Here is an 18,370-nt window from a genome sequence, read left to right as displayed (position 1 = left end):
CTGCCCCTTCTCTCTATCCAGCACTGATCAGTAGCCTCTTCTCTCTATCAGTGCTGGATAGAGAGAAGCGGCTGTCGAATAGTGCAGTGCAATATAGCAGAGAAAACGGATCTGTAATTACGGGTGGAATACGGGTGACAAAGGACCCGTATTTACGGACGGGAAAAAATACGGCCGTGTGCATGGGGCCTAAGTCTTCAGATTGTGAAATTTCATATTATATTGCAGTTATGTGCCAGATTAGGCCATGTTTGGGAGATCTGCCTTCCTGTACGTCTTGGTCAAAAGGAGTATTGATTCTCAGCATAAGGCCTCATGCACACGACCGTAAAAACACCCGTTATTGCGGGTCGTAATTACGACCCGCAATAACGGGCCCATAGACTTCTGTTAGCCACGGGTACCTTCCCGTTTTCTCACGGGAAGGTGCCCGTGCCGTTAAAAAAATAGAACATGTTCTATTTCTTTATTTTACAGGCCGTGCTGCTAGACTTTATAATGGGAGCACGGCTCGGAAAAGCGGCCGGCTGCCCGTGCCTGGCCGTGCTCGTAATTTTTTTTATTGCCATGATTTCCATAATTGTTGCTAAACGAAGCGTGTTTTTTTTTTTTTTTTTTTTTTTACAAAGTAACATATCCGATCTTCATTTTTTTATTCAAAAAATTTAAATACAAGGGAGTGGATCTGCTGAACGTGGTTATTTTGTACATTGGTTCACTGCTCGATAAGGAATATATATATATATATATATATATATATATATATATATATATAATGTCTTTTTTTTTTTTTTTTCCCAATTGTAAGATTTTGTTGTAACACTTTTTTTGGGGAATTGCAGAAAAATGTCACTGATTTCCTTCTTGAATTGTGATTTAATAAGTTAGTAAAGCCCTGGCCTAAAGTGATTTATTAGTTATTTTTGGAGTACTCCAGCAGTTTCCCTTCTTGCAGTGGTATTAGGGTTCACTTCATTTGTACATAATCTGTAGTTTGTGGAGGGTTTTCAACCAGGCCCCAAATTATTTATCATGATCTGATGCAACGCTTTGATGGGAGTGGAGCTCGACATGATGCAGCCCTCACCCTGCTGTCACCAGGTAGGTCGTCTCCATTCATACACTGCCAGGAGGGCAGAGAGTACAGCCTGGTTGTGTGGGTGGCGCTGCTTGCCCTGTACTCGCATATAGTCGTGCACTGATACGGTACATGGGAGCTGGACAGGATTCAATAGGGGAGATCTGCAAAAACTAGTGCACATAAAAACTGACAACGAATCTCATACCAACTACTACAAATTTTATTTTTCTAATGTAGAAGGAAAACGTGCGCTTTGCACAGAAACATTTGGCTGCGTGCACATTGCAACCACACAGGCATGTACACAGCTCTACTGCACGCACATTACACACGCGACTGCTGCACGCCAATGTGCATTTCAATTTGTATATGATGAGACATAAACCGCGGCGTTTGCTGAAATGCTGCTGCGATTAAAACGTCTCCTGTAAATACTCTCGAGGATCTGTTACCTGATGTCTTTCCTCAGGTGATCCAGCACTAGAGCCAATTCCATCTAGCAGCTAGCCACTACAGCGAGACTCCGCCCAGGACTGATCACATGACCTCTTCTTTTAGAAGAAACAAGCCGACTCTCCATTCACTTGTCAGAGCTGAGCAGGAAGACAGGGCTCGAGTTACACGAGTACCCGGGTAAGTGTCCTCGTCTCTCTGGCATGCTGCCAGTCCTAGTGTCGCCACAGGTGGCAGACCGCTTGTATAGATGCTCCGGTATGTGACTGGTAGTGGAGGTGCCAGCAGCAAGGTCGGCACAGATGCTTGCGCTTCCTGACTTTATAAACTTCTTGTGAGGATGTGATTCTGCGTCTTGACTACAGGCAGGAGACCGTGTGACTGGGCTGGTAGCGATGAAGGATCTGATTGTATGGATCTGTACACCATCAAGAATTGTCGTTTTTGTGGGTACCATTTTGGGGTACTTGTGACGTTTTGTTCACTTTTTATTACATTTGTTTTTTTGAGAGAAGACCCAAAAAAAGAAATGCTGTGGTTTTTTTTATTACATTTTTTTTTACAGTGTTCACTGTGCACTGAAAATTAACGTTATATTTTTATAGTTCAGGTCGTTCTGAACATGGCGTTGCCTATTATGTATAGTTTATTTCAGTTGTTTTTTTTTTTTTTTTCAATTATAAAGGGCGATTATTCTTTTTATTACTTAAAACACTATTTATTTTTCTTAAGCACTTTGTTTTGACTTTTTCACTTATTATTATTTTTGTTTTTACCCTTAGTCCTCACACACGAGCGTGTTTTGGTCCGTGATATATGTCGGCCGCATTTCCCGGACTGAGCACACTGCAGGGACCCGGGCTCCTAGCATTATAGTTATCTATGACGCTAGGTATCCCTGCCTCACTGCGGGTAAACTGTCCCATGCTGCAATCATGTTTTCAGTACGGGACAGTAGTTCTGCAGCGAGGCAGGGACTCCTAGCATCATAGATCACTATGATGCTAGGAGCCCGGGTCCCTGCAGTGTGCTCAGTCCGGGAAATGCAGCCGACGTACGGACCGTATATCACGGACCGAACACGCTCGTGGGTGTGAGAGGCCTTACTTGGGGACTTGAAGATCTGAGATTCTTATCCCCTGTACAATACACTGCACCACTTATATAGTGCAGTGTATTGTAACTGTCATTTTTCAACTGACACTTAAAGAGGCTCTGTCACCAGATTATAATTATGCTAATTACTTTCTTAATGCCAAACTGGGCGTTTTTTAACTTTTGACCAAGTGGGCGTTGTAAAGAGAAGTGTATGACGCTGACCAATCAGCATCATACACTTCTCTCCATTCATGTCAATTTGTAGTTTCTGTGGGACTTACTCACACAGCGTGATCTCGCGAGTTCACACTGTGCTGTGATTAAGTCCCACACAGACTTTACCGAAGTGTCGGGAGTGTGAATAGACAGAGCATACTGGCTGGAGGCAATGTCTATTCACTCTCAAGACACTTCAGTAAAGTTAATGTGGGTGTATGTGACAGCACAGCGTGATCTCGCGAGATCACGCTGTTCTGAGTACAAATGGACATGAATGGAGAGAAGTGTATGACGCTGATTGATCAGCGTTCTACACTTCTTCTCTTTACAACGCCCACTTGGTCAAAAGTTAAACACCCAGTTGGGCATTAAGAAACTAATTAGCATAAATCTAAAATTGCTCATAACTCGCTAAAAAATTATCGTTTTTAAAAATAAAAACCACTTATCTACATTACAGCGCCGATCGCATTATGTAATCTGGTGACAGAGCCTCTTTAAGCCTATTAGATCCTGACTTGGGCAGGACCTAATAGGCTTCCGTACCTGGCCGACCAGAAGCCCATTGCTAGGCTTCCTGGTTGCCATAGCACCCGTTCTCACTCGCGGGGGTGTCGGTGGGACACAGGGAGCCCCCTCCCTCTGTCAACCACTTAAATACTGCAGTTGCTATCGTATATTACAGCCGACACAAATGTCAAAAGCTGTTCTTTTTTTTTTTTTCTTAGGTACCAGTTCAGTTCTGAAGTAGCTTTGAGGGGCCTATATATCAGAAACCCCGATATATCACCCCTTTTTAAAAACTGGATCCCTCAAAGTATTCAAAACCGCATTTATAACGTTTCTTAACCCTTTAGGCATTTCACGGGAATTAAAGCAACGGTGAAATTTGCACGTTTTTAAATTTTTACGCAGAAATTGAATTTTAATTATTTTTTTTTAATGCAACACAGGTTTTACTAGAGAAACACAACTAAATATGTATTGCCCTGATTCTGAGAGTTTTAGAAATATCCCACATGTGGCCCTCGTGTGCCACTGGACTAAAACACATGCCTCATAAGCAAAGGAGCACCTAGTGGATTTTGGGGCCTTTTTTTATTTTTTATTTTTTTTTAAAATATATTTTAGGCACCATGCCAGATTTTAAGAGGTCGTGTGGTGCAAAAACATAGAAAACAACCACAAAAAGAACTAATTTTGGAAACTACATGCCTCTAGAAATTCATTTATGGGTGTTGTGACCATTTTGGCCCCACAGTTTTTCCACAGAACGTATTTTAATTGGACTGCAAAATTAAAAAATATTTTTTCCAATAATATGTAGTTTTTGCTTAAAATATCTTATCTTATTTTCACAAGAATAAAAGACCCCATTTTGCTGCACAGTTTCTCCTTTATGCGGTAATACCCCATTTGTGGTGATAAATTTGTGTTTGGAGCCCTCCCATGGGCTCAAAGGGAAGGAGCTATGTGTTCTTTTGGAGTCCAAATTTTGCTATATGGTTTTCGGGTGCCATGTCGCATTTGCAGAGCCCCAGCGGTATCAGAGCAATGGAAACCCACCAGAAGTGACCCTATTTTGGAAATTACACCCCTTAAAGGGGTATTCCGGTTACAACAAGTTACCGTCTATCTGTAGGTAAGGGGTAACTTGCTGATCCGTCCGAAATCTTTAAGCTTTAAGCATTTATTAAGGGGTGCAATGAGTATTTTGACCCAAAAGGTGTTTTTTTTACTAGAAAATAATACGCAGTGGATTTTCCACTGATATGCCATTTTAGTGCACAATATGTTAAGCCCAGCTTGTGCCACTGACGACAAATATCTCAAACTGTTAAGTGGGTTCTCCCTGGTATGGCGATGCCATATATGTGGGCGTAAACTGCTGTTTGGGCATGCTGTAGAGCTCAGAATGGAGGGACGCCACTTGGCTTTTGGGGCGCAGATTCTGCTTGGCGGCAGTTCTGTTTGGGGTTTTACTGGTATTTCAGTTTATAATGTCGGGGCGTATGTAAACTGTGCGGAGTACATCAGAGCATTATAAGAGGGTATAATAATGCGATAAATAAATGATAATCCGCAGATGTGTGGCTGGTGTTGCAGTGATAAATGGTGCCAGATCTTATCCTCTTTTGGAACACATTCTGCACCTTTTGTGTCGCCATATTTTTTCCACCGGACCTGTGTGAGGGCTTATTTTTTGCAGGACAATCAGTGTAGTTTTCATTGGTACCAATTTAGGGTACATGTGGCTTTTTGATCAGTTTTTATTCTATTTTTTTAAGAGGCGTGGTTACTAGAAAACCGCAATTCTACTATTGTCTTTTATTTTATTTTTTTATTTACAGCGTTCACTGTGTGCTATTTATGACATAATCACTTTATTGTGAATATGATCCAATTACGGCGATAACAAAATCAAATGCATATAGTTTTTCTTATGTTTTATGGCGTTTGCACAATAAAATCCTTTTTTTTAAAAAAAAAAAATCCATGTACTTTTTGTGTTGCCTTATTCTAAGAGCCGTAACTTTTTTCTTTTTACATCAAGAAAGCTGTCTGAGTGCTTGTTTTTTGTTTAACTAACTAGTTTTTGATTAGTACCATTTTTAGGTACATGTGACTTTTTGATTCCAATTTTTGGTATGTGAAGTGACCAAAAAATAGTGATTGCGGTATGGATTATTCAAATTTATTTTTTTACGACGTTCACTGTTTATAGTTCAGGCCGTTACGTATGTGGCGATATGAATTATGTGAAGTTTATCTATTTTTTTGGATGATAAAGTACTGGATAAGGGAAAAAGGGCAATTTGTACTTTTATTACCTTAAAACGTTTATTGTTATACAACCTTTTTTTTTTTTTTTTTTTTTTTTTTTTTTTTCTTTCTTCTCTGTACTACTAGGGGACTTTAAGGCAGGAAGCCCTGATCGCAATTCTAATACACTGCGCTACATGCGTAGTGCAGTGTATTAGAGCTGTCAGTTACTCACTGACAGCAAGCCTAGTGGGTCCTGCCTTTGGCAGGACCTATTAGTCTTCCGTAGATGGCACACCCGAGGGCCATTATTAGGCCTCTGGTTCCCATAGCAACCACCGGCAGCCCGCGATTGCGTCGCGGGGCTGCCAATGGTTTTGTAACGCCTTAGAAGCCGTGATCGCTATTCAACGTGGCCCATGCACACTACTGTATTTTCATCTATCCGTAAATACTGTCTGTAAATATGGAGCCGTAGTCATCCGTATATACGAAACGGTCTTCGCAAATACGGTCCGTAATGCATCTGTATATGGATCTGTTAAAAAGAGGGAGGTTGCAAATGAGGTCACCAACATGTTGCATATCAATGCTTCCGTAAATAAGGAAGGTTTACGGATGCTCATCCATAGCTGTCCGTATTTATCGAAGCGCCCATAGGCTTATATGGGAGAGTCTGTGCCGTAATTACGGACAAGAATAGGACAGGTTCTATACGTTTTTCAGCACAGACACCCATCCATTAACTAGTTGCCGACACAGGACGAGAATTCTCGTCCTGAGCGGCGAGTACTTGGCGCTTTAGGATGAGCATTCTCGTCCTGTGTGACAGCCGTCTCTACGCGTGATCGAGAGCGGGGCAACGGCTGTAATACACAGCCACGGCCCCACTCTAACAGCGGAGAGGAGAGAAACATCTTCTCTCCGCCGCTAACCCTTTGAATGCCGCGATGAAAGCTGATCGCGGTGTTTAAGGAGAGGGGACTGTACTTTGATCGCGTCACAGAAGATAACTGTGACACGATCAAAGCCCATAACTCGTATGGCCAGGCAGCCCAGGGTCCATTGAAGAACTCCAGGGCGGTCTGAACATATTTCAAAATCAAAATGATAAATCCCTTTATGGGATTAAAAAAAATAAAAATTAAATTAATGTAAAAAAATTAATGATAAATAAAAAGTAAAAAAGATACACAAACACACTTTTTTTTAAAATAATAAATAAACTCTCTAAAATATAAGTCCCAAAACATGAAATAATATAGACATATTTGGTATCACCCCGACTTTAACAACCTAAACAACAAATGTATAACATTATTTATGATGATCGGTGTATGGTGTAAAAAAAATAAAAATAATTAAATCTGCTGCGGAACTGAATTTTTTTTTTTCTGCATTTTCGCCAAAATAAAAATGTATAGAAATTAAACGATAATGTATTTGTACCAAAAAATGGTACCTACATAAAGTACAAGTCGTCCCACAAAAAACAAAGTCTCATACAACTACGTCATACAAAAAAAATAAGAGTTATGAGCGTCTGGATGCAAAGAGGGAGATCTAAAAAAATTGTTCTGTCCTCAAGGCCAAAATTGGCCATGTCCTTAAGGGGTTAAAGTACGGAAAGATGTCCGTGGCCTATAGAAATGAATGGGTCCGTAATTACGGATGAAAAATACGGTCGTGTGCATGGGGCCCAAGGGGTTAATTGGCGGGGACCGCCGCGATCGGTCCCTGCAAATAGAACTATGATAGCCTGCTGTTGGGAACCTCCGTTATCACAGCTCAAGGAAACACCGGGGGAAAATGGCGCTGTATTTTCCCCATGATGTAATATTCCATCACTGTGCGTGAATGACGCGCTCAGCATGAAGGAATAGTACGTCAAGCAGCGGGAAGTGGTTAATGCCTACCTGTCGCCACCAATGGGGTACTTGTTTTATTTTGAAGAGTGGTAAAGGCTGTATTAACGCTTACCGATCGGTAATTGCTATATTAAAATCGTATTTAGCGCTCTTTTAGACATAGCCTGAGATCTCGCGTTCTGAATCTGTGGGGGGATGCCAGGAATCTCCAAATCTAGATGTTTGAGAATTTGCATAGCAAAACTAAAGCATGTAAGCAGCTATAAAAAAATTCTGCCGTTTTTAGCAAAATATTTTTTCTAAAGGGGCTGTTTTTTTAAAATAAAACAAGTACCCCCTTGGTGGTGATAGGTACACTCTAAAGCTGATTTATATTGAATACTGTCATACATTGTGCATGCTATAGTCGAACGCTGAGGTCTCCCAACCTTTAGTTAGTCTCAAGACGCTTTCAAATACGACAGGTGGTTAATATTCAGGGGGGGAAAGCCTATAAAATATGACTCCCACTTTAGTGTTTAGCGTTAACTGCCGGAGATATGGTTTTGACCCTAGTACCAATTTGTAGTAATGTTATGTACTTCCTAGTGCCACTAGTACACAATAGTATCTGCAGCTGGTGGCCAATGGCGAGCCCAATGGAGGAGTCCCGAGAACAACGTGTGGCTCCCGAGCCTCTGATGGGGGATGATGATGGGGGGGGGGGGCGATTTTCTGTTTTTTTAACAGAATGGTTGAATCAATTCTTTAGTGGCGCTGTCTCGCCATGCTGCAGGAGCAAGCTCCGCCTCGGCACTGCCTGGTCTGCCCAGTCTGACAAGCTGCACCCCGTTCTGTCACTGCTTCCCCACGAAACTTCTGTCCTGTAATGAACAAAATGATACAGTACGGAAAAGCAGTTCCGTGGAGAAGCAGGGACGCCTCGTATATAGCCACACCGCCCTGTAGATACTACCCACCCTTGTAGATAGCACCCTCCCCTTGCTTATCGCACCCCTGCCAACCTTCTTGTAGATAGCGCCACTGTAGCTCCCACTAGGAGCTGAATCCCTGGGCAGAGGGTCGGCAACCTCTGGACGGGGATTCTACTCCTGGGGCAGCTACAGTGGTGCGATCTACAAGAAAGATGCGGGTGCGGTGCGATCGACAAGGGGGATGAGGGTGGTGCTGCAATCTACAAGTGTGGGGGTGCGATCTACTTGGGAGGTGGTGGTGCTATCTGCAAAGGGGTTGCCATCTGCAAGGCTGCGTGGGACTATATGGAGGGGGTCACAGTTCCTATATGTGGGCAATGTGGCACTATCTACAAGGACATTGCGGCACTATCTACATGGGCATTGTGCTGTTTTCAGAGGATTGGGCAAAGGAACTCTGACAAAGGAAATCCATTTGGAGACACACTGGTGAAAAATGGACATGAAAAACTGACAGTTGGTCAGTTTTTAATGGCCATTTTTTTTTCACTGTCATGTGACTGTGGCCTAAATGACTGATACCAGGAGTCCCGTTCACATGTACCGTGGTCGGGCCGGGAAATAAGTCTGACACAATGACTGTTTTTCGCGGTCCAATCACAGTCGTGGGAATCCGGCCATAATGTCATTTATTTAGGACCCCCATCATGTGGCCGGTACTGCACAGGAGGGTCCTGCTCAGACCTCAGACACTATAATGTAATCTCTCCTCAAAGTGCCCACTCGGCCCTATCTGCCTGGCCTTGCTGCAATTTAGACCGCTCTCTCCTCCAATGTCCGAGACCAGATGAGGTGGTGACGGGCAGAGAGGGATATTAGTGCACGCAGCGCATCATTGATTATAGATTGTTAACCTGTTCCCTTCCGGTAAACACAGACGTTATAATCTATTCGATATACGTTTTTCCAATTGTATTTCGGACAAAAAAAGTTTTTGCAGAGGTTAAAAGTTGTGAAGTTACGTACAATAATTATAGCAATATATCTTAAAGCTATTTATATAAAGAAAATAATTTATTAAATGATGTCTTGGTGATACTGTTAAATAAACTGAAAAAATTAAAATAAAAAATCACCCCTAGCATAGAAAAAAAAAATCTGGATTTAATTTTTTGGGCAATTTTGCCCAGTTCTAGGGAGCACTGTACTAACATTTGAACTAAACCTGTGAACACACCGTTATCTTTGTATATTATTTCGCGCTCTCTCTCCCCTTATTATAGTCTTGATGAATGTCCAAAATCTTATGCCCTCTAGACACCTTTTTTAACCCCTTCCCGTCGTAAACAACTTTCAGATTTTCATTTTAATTTTTTCCTCCCCACATTCCAGAAGCCATAACGTCTTTTATATTTCCGTCTATATAGTACTATGAGGGCTTGATTTTTGCGGGACGAGTTGTAGTTTTTCGTAGCACCATTTATTTTGCCGTATAATGTACTAGGAAACATGAAAAAAATTATTTGTGGGGTAGAAAATGAAAAAAAACAGCGATTCCTCCATGTTTTTTTGCGCGTTTTTTTTACGGAATTCACGGTGCAATTAAAACAACATGTTAACTTTATTCTGTGGGTTAATACGATTACGGCGATACCAAATACAGTGAAGGAAATAAGTATTTGATCCCTTGCTGATTTTGTAAGTTTGCCCACTGTCAAAGTCATGAACAGTCTAGAATTTTTAGGCTAGGTTAATTTTACCAGTGAGAGATTATATATATATATATATATATATATATATATATATATATATATATATATATATATAGAAAATCACATAGTCAAAATTATATATAGTTATTTGCACTGTGCACAGAGAAATAAGTTTTTGATCCCCTACCAACCATTAAGAGTTCAGCCTCCTCCAGACCAGTTACACGCTCCAAATCAACTTGGTGCCTGCATTAGAGACAGCTGTCTTACATGGTCACCTGTATAAAAGACTCCTGTCCACAGACTCAATTAATCAGTCTGACTCTAACCTCTACAACATGGGCAAGACCAAAGAGCTTTCTAAGGATGCCAGTGACCAGATCATAGACCTGCACAAGGCTGGAATGGGCTACAAAACCATAAGTAAGACGCTGGGTGAGAAGGAGACAACTGTTGGTGCAATAGTAAGAAAATGGAAGACATACAAAATGACTGTCAATCGACATCGAACTGGGGCTCCATGCAAAATCTCACCTCGTGGGGTATCCTTGATCCTGAGGAAGGTGAGAGCTCAGCCGAAAACTACACGGGGGGGACTTGTTAATGATCTCAAGGCAGCTGGGACCACAGTCACCAAGAAAACCATTGGTAACACATTACGCCGTAATGGATTAAAATCCTGCAGTGCCCGCAAGGTCCCCCTGCTCAAGAAGGCACATGTACAGGCCTGTCTGAAGTTTGCAAATGAACATCTGGATGATTCTGAGAGTGATTGGGAGAAGGTGCTGTGGTCAGATGAGACTAAAATTGAGCTCTTTGGCATTAACTCAACTCGCCGTGTTTGGAGGAAGAGGAATGCTGCCTATGACCCAAAGAACTGTCAAGCATGGAGGTGGAAACATTATGTTTTGGGGGTGTTTCTCTGCTAAGGGCACAGGACTACTTCACCACATCAATGGGAGAATGGATGGAGCCATGTACCGTCAAATCCTGAGTGACAACCTCCTTCCCTCCACCAGGACATTAAAAATGGCTCGTGGCTGGGTCTTCCAGCACGACAATGACCCGAAACATACAGCCAAGGCAACAAAGGAGTGGCTCAAAAAGAAGCACATTAAGGTCATGGAGTGGCCTAGCCAGTCTCAAGACCTTACTCCCATCGAAAACTTATGGAGGGAGCTGAAGATCCGAGTTGCCAAGCGACAGCCTCGAAATCTTAATGATTTACAGATGATCTGCAAAGAGGAGTGGGCCAAAATTCCATCTAACATGTGTGCAAACCTCATCATCAACTACAAAAAAAGGTCTGACTGCTGTGCTTGCCAACAGGGGTTTTACCACCAAGTATTAAGTCTTGTTTGCCAAAGGGATCAAATACTTATTTCTCTGTGCACAATGCAAATAAATGTATATAATTTTGACAATGTGATTTTCTGTTTTTTTTAAAATATATAATCTATCTCTCACTGGTAAAATTAACCTAGCCTAAAATTTCCAGACTGTTCATGTCTTTGACAGTGGGCAAACTTACAAAATCAGCAAGGGATCAAATACTTATTTCCTTCACTGTATATATCGTTTTTTCTATATTTTACTACTTTTACATGTAAAAACCTAAGTGTAAAAAAGAAAATTTATTCTGCGTCGCCAAATTCAGAGAGCCACAACTTTTTTATTTTTCCGTCGATTAAGTGGTATGGGGTCTTATTATTTGCGGCATAAGCTGTAGTTTTTAATACCATTTTTGTGTACATGCGACGGTTTGATCACTTTTTTATTTCATAGGTTGTGGGAGATGAGGTGACCAAAAAATAGACATTCTGGCGGTTAAAATTTTTTTTTTTTACGGCGTTCACCGTGCGGGTTAAATAATTATATGTTGTAATAGTTCAGACTTTTGCGGACGCGTCGATACCAATTATGTTTATTTTTATTTTTTTACTATGCTCTAGGGGGAAAATGGGAAAAGGTTTTTTTTTTTTTAACTTTTAATTATTTTTACACTCATTTTTACTTTCTTTTATTAGTCCCCCTAGGGGACTTCAACCAGCGATCGTTAGATTGCTTGTACGATATACTGCAATACTAATGTATTGCAGTATATCGTGATTCTGACAGGCACACATTAAGCCCTGCCGGAGGCAAGGCTTAATAGGTGTACAAAGATGGCGGATCTGGGGGCGTTCATTAAGCCCCCAGGCAGCCATAGCAACCATCCGCCCCCCCCCCACGATTGCGGTGCGGGGGGCACGATGAGCTGTTAGAAGGGGTCGCCCCCCCTCTTTCTGACGATTTTAAATGCTGCGATCAGTATTGACCACAGCATTTAACGAGTTAAACTAGCGGGATCGTGCTCGAGCCCGATGCCGCTAGTTATTCTAAAGTGTCGGCTGTAACATACAGCCGACACCGTCATTGTATGGAGCAAGCTCACTGCATGAGCCCGCTCCATACTTCCCCCTACCCGACTTTAGCGTATGGATACGTCAAATGTCGGGAAGGGGTTAAATAAGTGCATAATGTCCATGGATGTAGCTAAAGGAGATGAGGTGCATCAGATCATGGCACTGTATTAAAACTAGGTTCTCTGTCTCGTATTGTTGAGCTATAATTATTTATATGAAGTAGTGCAGCCTGAAATTGTCAGGTCCATGTCATTGATGTGATTTCATTTCTTTGGTACAGCTTATGAAGTGATACTAAAAATTATTTTATGAATCTAGATACAAAATTATATGGAACTATTTGCAAAGTTGCTTAATTTTCTTTTACAGTGCCTATGCGTCTCCATGACAACAGACTAGAAACAAGCTTTGTGTAGTCTAATCTTGCAGTGATACTAACTTCTATCTGTCCCCTACTTCTTGCTAATTTACCAAAAGGGAATATGACTGCAGGATTAGACTATTTAGGGTTTCTTTGCTGTCTATAACCGTGAAGACAGACAGGTCTACATATGAGCTGCATACCGAAAACAATGGGATATTTTTAATCAAGACTTTACAAAGTTTTCTTTTTTTATTTCTTTATTTTAGGTGCATTGGAGTAATAAAAAACCCTTTCAAATCTTTGTGCTTTGTATGTCCTTTTTTAGAACTTATTCATCAGGGTTGAGGCTGATGCGAGGGTATGTTATTTCCTGTTTGACTGATTATGTGGTTTGTTTTTTTTCTTCTTGGTCACTTATGTTCGCTGCACTTTTCCAGTTAACACAACCTAATAGAGATAGATGAGTTCATTTTTTTTCCAGCCACAGTTACATATCAAGGTCTGTTTCCTGTACACTGCCCCTTTATCCTGTGTAACTAGGAGCTGTGCAGAAAATATCCATTTATAATTAGGGTTTTTGACATTGACAAATGATCTTCACTTTAACATCTGCGGCTAGGAACCAATACAACATGTACAGATATTGTGATACAACTGCTGTAGTATTGCAGGTGTTCTTCTATGCAAGCCTGTATGGGTAATAACCTCGTCCATATGTTATTCATCTGTTTTCTAAAACACGATGTGGATGTGAATCTTCTACAGGAGCCCTTCTTTTTAATTCTGCACCTGGATGATCTTCCTGTGTCTTTTTTTTTTTATAAGCATTTTTGGCAGAAAAGCCCAATTTATCAGCTTGTAAGTGATAATTTTTGACTGTTGACAGCTGGATGTGATGAGGCTCCAGAGTGCAGCAATCCCTCATGATGAGAGACCGTCTTCATTTCCATTAAAATGTGTTTGCAGAGGTAAATTGAAGCATGAAATGGATAGCGCTCTACATTTAGGTCAGATAAAACACTTTATATTTTCCTATTCGTAATAATAAAAAATGTGTCCAATTTATACATATGTGGAGGTTTTAATAATGCGTTACTATATCTGTTTAACCCTTAAGCCTCGTTTGCATCGGTTAAATAATCTGATTTTAATAGTTGTTGAACAGTTGTAATAATTCCTAGTGTAAATCCAGGAAAACAACAACCATTAACAATAGCTTCAGTTATCGCTGATCCTTGACATGAAAATCATCGATATGCCATCCATTGGTGGATTGTGTTAACCGCATCCAGCTCCTAGCAGATGAGAAAGGAATACTTGATTTGTAAGTTATTTGTCTATTATTTGAAGTCTGTGTGAAAGATGGGTGGGGAAGAGGGGAGAAAGCCTGGGTACTTAGTATACATGTTGGCATTTTCCTTTTAACCCCTTCCCGACATCCGTAAATATACGGCGCTGTCGGGCTGGGCATCCCGCAAAGCGCAGTACTATTACGTCGCGGGGATATGGCGGACCCAGGAGCTAAGCCCACAACATCACCGCCGGTTATGTTACAGCTAGCACCCTGATGTAGCTAGCCTCCGATCTGGCCAATTAACCCCTCAGATGCTGCGTTCAATATAGATCACAGCATGTGATTGGTTTTTAGCCACAGGCACTCCAGCAATGTGATCGCTGGGTTGCCGATGGCTGGTCTGCCAGCAACGGAAGCCTCCTTTGTTCCGCTCGGAGGCGGGTCCTAAAAGGCTTCCGGTACCATCGGCAAGATGGCGCCAGCTCAGCTTCCGGCTCAGAAGCTAAGCTGGAGTCATCAGCAGTGGGCGTCCGTTGTATGTTACAGCGGACACCCCGCTGTAATGGCAGGAACCGGAGTTATCGCCAATTCCTGCCATTTTTCCCTTAGATGCAGCGATCGCTGCATATTACTGGTTTGTAGCAAATTGGCATCCCTGCCATGCTATGGCAAGGCTGCCGACTGCTACTATGGCAACAGGAGGCCGAACAATGGTCTCCTGTCTGCCATTACGGAAGTAGGCCCCGACCGGAGGCGGAGCCTGATCGGCTTGCTGTCACTGAATAACTGACCGTTCTAATACATTGCACTACATAGGTAGTGCAATGTGTTAGAACATCAATCAAACAGTTGGACCTTCAAGTCCCCTAGTGAGCACTAAGGAAAAGTATAAAAAAAAAAGTTAAAATAAGTTTCAAGTTATAAAATAAAACACAATCGCCCTTTTTCCCTTATCAAGTCATTTTATTATTGAAAGAAGATAATAAAACCATACATGTTTCGTATCGCCACGTCCGTAACGACCTGAACTATAAAAATTATGTTTGTCCCCCACAGTGAACGCCGTAAAAAAGAAACTAAAAAAATACTGCCAGAATTGCTGTTTATTTTTTTGTCACTTTGTCTTCCAAAAATTGAAAAGTGATCAAAAAGTCGCATGTATCCAAAAATGGTACCTATAAAAACTATAGCTCGTATCGCAAAAAAACAAGCCCTCGTACACCTCTGTTGACTAAAATGTTATGGCTCTTACAACATGGCGACAGAAAAAATTATATTCTTTTTACTAAAGTAATTTTATTGTGCAAAAAGTTTGAAACCATAAATTTGGTATCGCCGGAATCTTACTGACCCACAGAATAAAGTTAACATGTAATTTATAACGCATGCTGAACGCTGTATATAAAAAAAAACCCTAATCAGAATTGCTGTTTTTTGGTCACCTTGCCTCACAAAAAAAAAAGGATAAAAAGTGATCAAAAACTCGCATGTGCCCCAAAATCATACCAATATTAACTACAGCTCGTCCCGCAAAAAAACAGCCCTCATACCACTACGTCTATGAAAAAATAAAATTAGTTAAGGCTCCAATAATGTACTTTCTTTCCAGCACTCCATAAGTTATTTAAGGCTCCAATAAGTCAGGAAAGAAAAATATGTGGTTGTGCAGGCCCGAGGGGAACACTTCTGTTTCAAGAGGCGATTTATTAAGGCCCTAAAATTAGGGAACCAGGAAGGAGAGGACTCCTACATATCTTCTGGAAGTTAGGGTGCCCATATTCTACCAGGACAACACTTTGCAGTTTGGGTAATTTTGCTGGGGATTGTGGACCAAAAGTGGGATAAGGAAGGACTTTTATCAGTGCGACACTGGCTTGTGCATAAAGGATTGCTTCACAGATTATTTTATTATTTACCCCTTATTATACCACCTGACTATGCCCCTCATGTATTCTGCCCAGATTACATGTACCCCCACGTTATAAACTGAAATACCAGTAATACTCAAACAAAACTACTACCAAGCAAAATCCATTCTCCAAAAGCTAAATGGCGCTCCCTCCCTTCTGAGCCCAACAGTGTGCCCAAACAGCAGTTTGCCTCCACATATATGACATCGCCATACCCGGGAGAACCCTTTTAACAATTTTTGGGGTGTGTGTCTCCAGTGGCACAAGCCGAGCACGACATTTGCCATTGAAATGGCGTATCTAGGGAAAAATTGCAATTTTTACTTTGCACCATCCGCAGCGGAATCATTTATGGGAAAAGACCTGTGGGGTGAAAATGCTCACTACACCCCTTAATAAATGCCTTGAGGGGTGTAGTTTCCAAAATGGGGTCACTTCTCAGGGGTTTCTTTTTATTATTTCACATCAGAGCCTCTGCAATTGTGAACCAATACTTTGTAAGTCGCCAAATTAGGCTTCAACTTCGCATTGTACTCTTTCATTCCTGAGCCCTGTCGAATGTCCAGGCAAAAGATTAGGGCCACATATAGGGTGTTTCTAAAACCGGGAAACCCAGCATAATAATTAGATGGCTATCTAAATCCCATTTTCACTCTGCAACATCGAGTGCACACTAATTTCTGCAAAACTCCTGTGGGGTTAACATGCTCACTACACCCCCATGTGAATACCTTGAGGGGTGTAGTTTCCAAAATGGGGTCACTTCTGGGGGGTTTCTACTGTTTTGGTCCCACAGGGGCTCTGCAAATGCGACATAGCGACCATAAACCAATCCAGCAAAATCTATACGCCAAATGGCACTCCTTCCGTTCTGTGCCCAAACAGCAGTTTATGACCACATATGGGGTATTTCTGTACTCGGGAGAAATTGCTTTTCAAATGTTGGGGTTCTTTTTTTCCTTTGTTGAGGAAATGAAAAATTTTGAGCTAAAGCTACGTCTTATTGAAGAAAAAGGATGGTTTTTATTTTCACTGCCCAATTCTAATAAAATCTATGTGTGGTCAAAATGATGACTATACCCGTAGATGAATTCCTCAAGGAGTGTAGTTTCCTAAATGGAGTATATTTTTGTGCGTTTTCTCTGTTTTGGACCTTCAGGGGCTTTGCAAATGCGACTTGGCGTCTGCAAACCATTCCTGCTTAATTTGAGCTCCAAAAGCCAAATGGCGCTCTTTCCCTTCTAAGCCCTACTGTGTATCCAAACAGCCATTTAGGACTACATGTGGGGTAATGTTTTATTTGGGAGAAATTGCTTTACAAATGTCATTGTGCTTTTTCTCCTTTAGGCCTTGTGGAAATGAGAAAAAATTAGCTAAACCTACATTTTCTTTGAAAGAATGTCGATTTTCATGTTCATGGCCTATTTCCAATAATTTCTGCAATAAACCTGTGGGGTCAAAATGCTCATTATACCCCTAGATAATTTCCTTGAGGGGTCTAGTTTCCAAAATGGGGTCACTTTTGGGGGATTTCCACTGTTTTGGCACCGCAAGAGCCCTTCAAACCTGACATCGTGCCTAAAATATTTTCTAATAAAAAGGAGGCCCAAAATCCACTAGGTGCTTCTTTGCTTCTGAGGACGGTGCTTCAGTCCATTACCACACTAGGGCCACATGTGAGATATTTCTAAAAGCTGCAGGATCTGGGCAATAAATATTGAAAAAACAGGAGGGATCCTCCAGCTCACCCTCAGAACGTCTCAGGATTCACACAAAAAATTGATTAAAAATTAATTTCTGCAGAAAATGAAATTTGTAAATTTCACATCCTACTTTGCTTTAATTCCTGTGAAACGTCTAAAGGGTTAAACTCTCTAAATGCCGTTTTGAACACTTTGAGGGTGCAGTTTTTAAAATTGGGTGACTTATTGGGGGTTTCTAACATAAAAGGCCATTAAAGCCACTTCACAACTGAACTGGCCCCTGTCAAAATATCCTTTTGAAAATGCCTTGTAATAACCTAGAAAAATAAAACTACCGTATATATCGGTGTACAAGACGACTTTTTACACCCTTAAAAAAATGTCAAAAGTGTGGGGTCGTCTTATATGCCGGATATTGTCTACATTAGGGATGCACGTTGCAGCCGCACAGCTCAGTATAGTGACACATGAATGTATGGGAGCGCGGCTGCGGCTGTGTAATTCAGCCACAGCCCCGCTCCTGAGTCATGATAAGTTCGCGGGGTCAGGATGATGCAATGCGGCCAGCGCTGCACTAATGAGCGGC

The 18,370-nt window shown here is 41.4% G+C and overlaps 1 protein-coding gene across 1 annotated transcript in view; it reads left to right on the top strand.

Annotated features, from left to right (window-relative positions):
- Window positions 1–1,542: 1,542 nt before the first annotated feature.
- Window positions 1,543–18,370, top strand: part of SLC7A3 (solute carrier family 7 member 3) — a 169,264-nt gene continuing 152,436 nt past the window's right edge. Inside the window, exon 1 of the mRNA XM_075834289.1 lies at window positions 1,543–1,714. Coding sequence (XP_075690404.1) covers window positions 1,623–1,714 — 92 coding nt within the window. The 5' untranslated portion in view covers window positions 1,543–1,622. The remainder of the gene's footprint in view (window positions 1,715–18,370) is intronic.

Source organism: Rhinoderma darwinii, chromosome 8 (assembly GCF_050947455.1).
Source record: "Rhinoderma darwinii isolate aRhiDar2 chromosome 8, aRhiDar2.hap1, whole genome shotgun sequence".
Classification (NCBI taxonomy): domain Eukaryota; kingdom Metazoa; phylum Chordata; class Amphibia; order Anura; family Rhinodermatidae; genus Rhinoderma; species Rhinoderma darwinii.
The sequence above is the reverse complement of the archived record's forward strand: the minus strand, read 5'-3'. Positions and strand labels throughout refer to the sequence as shown.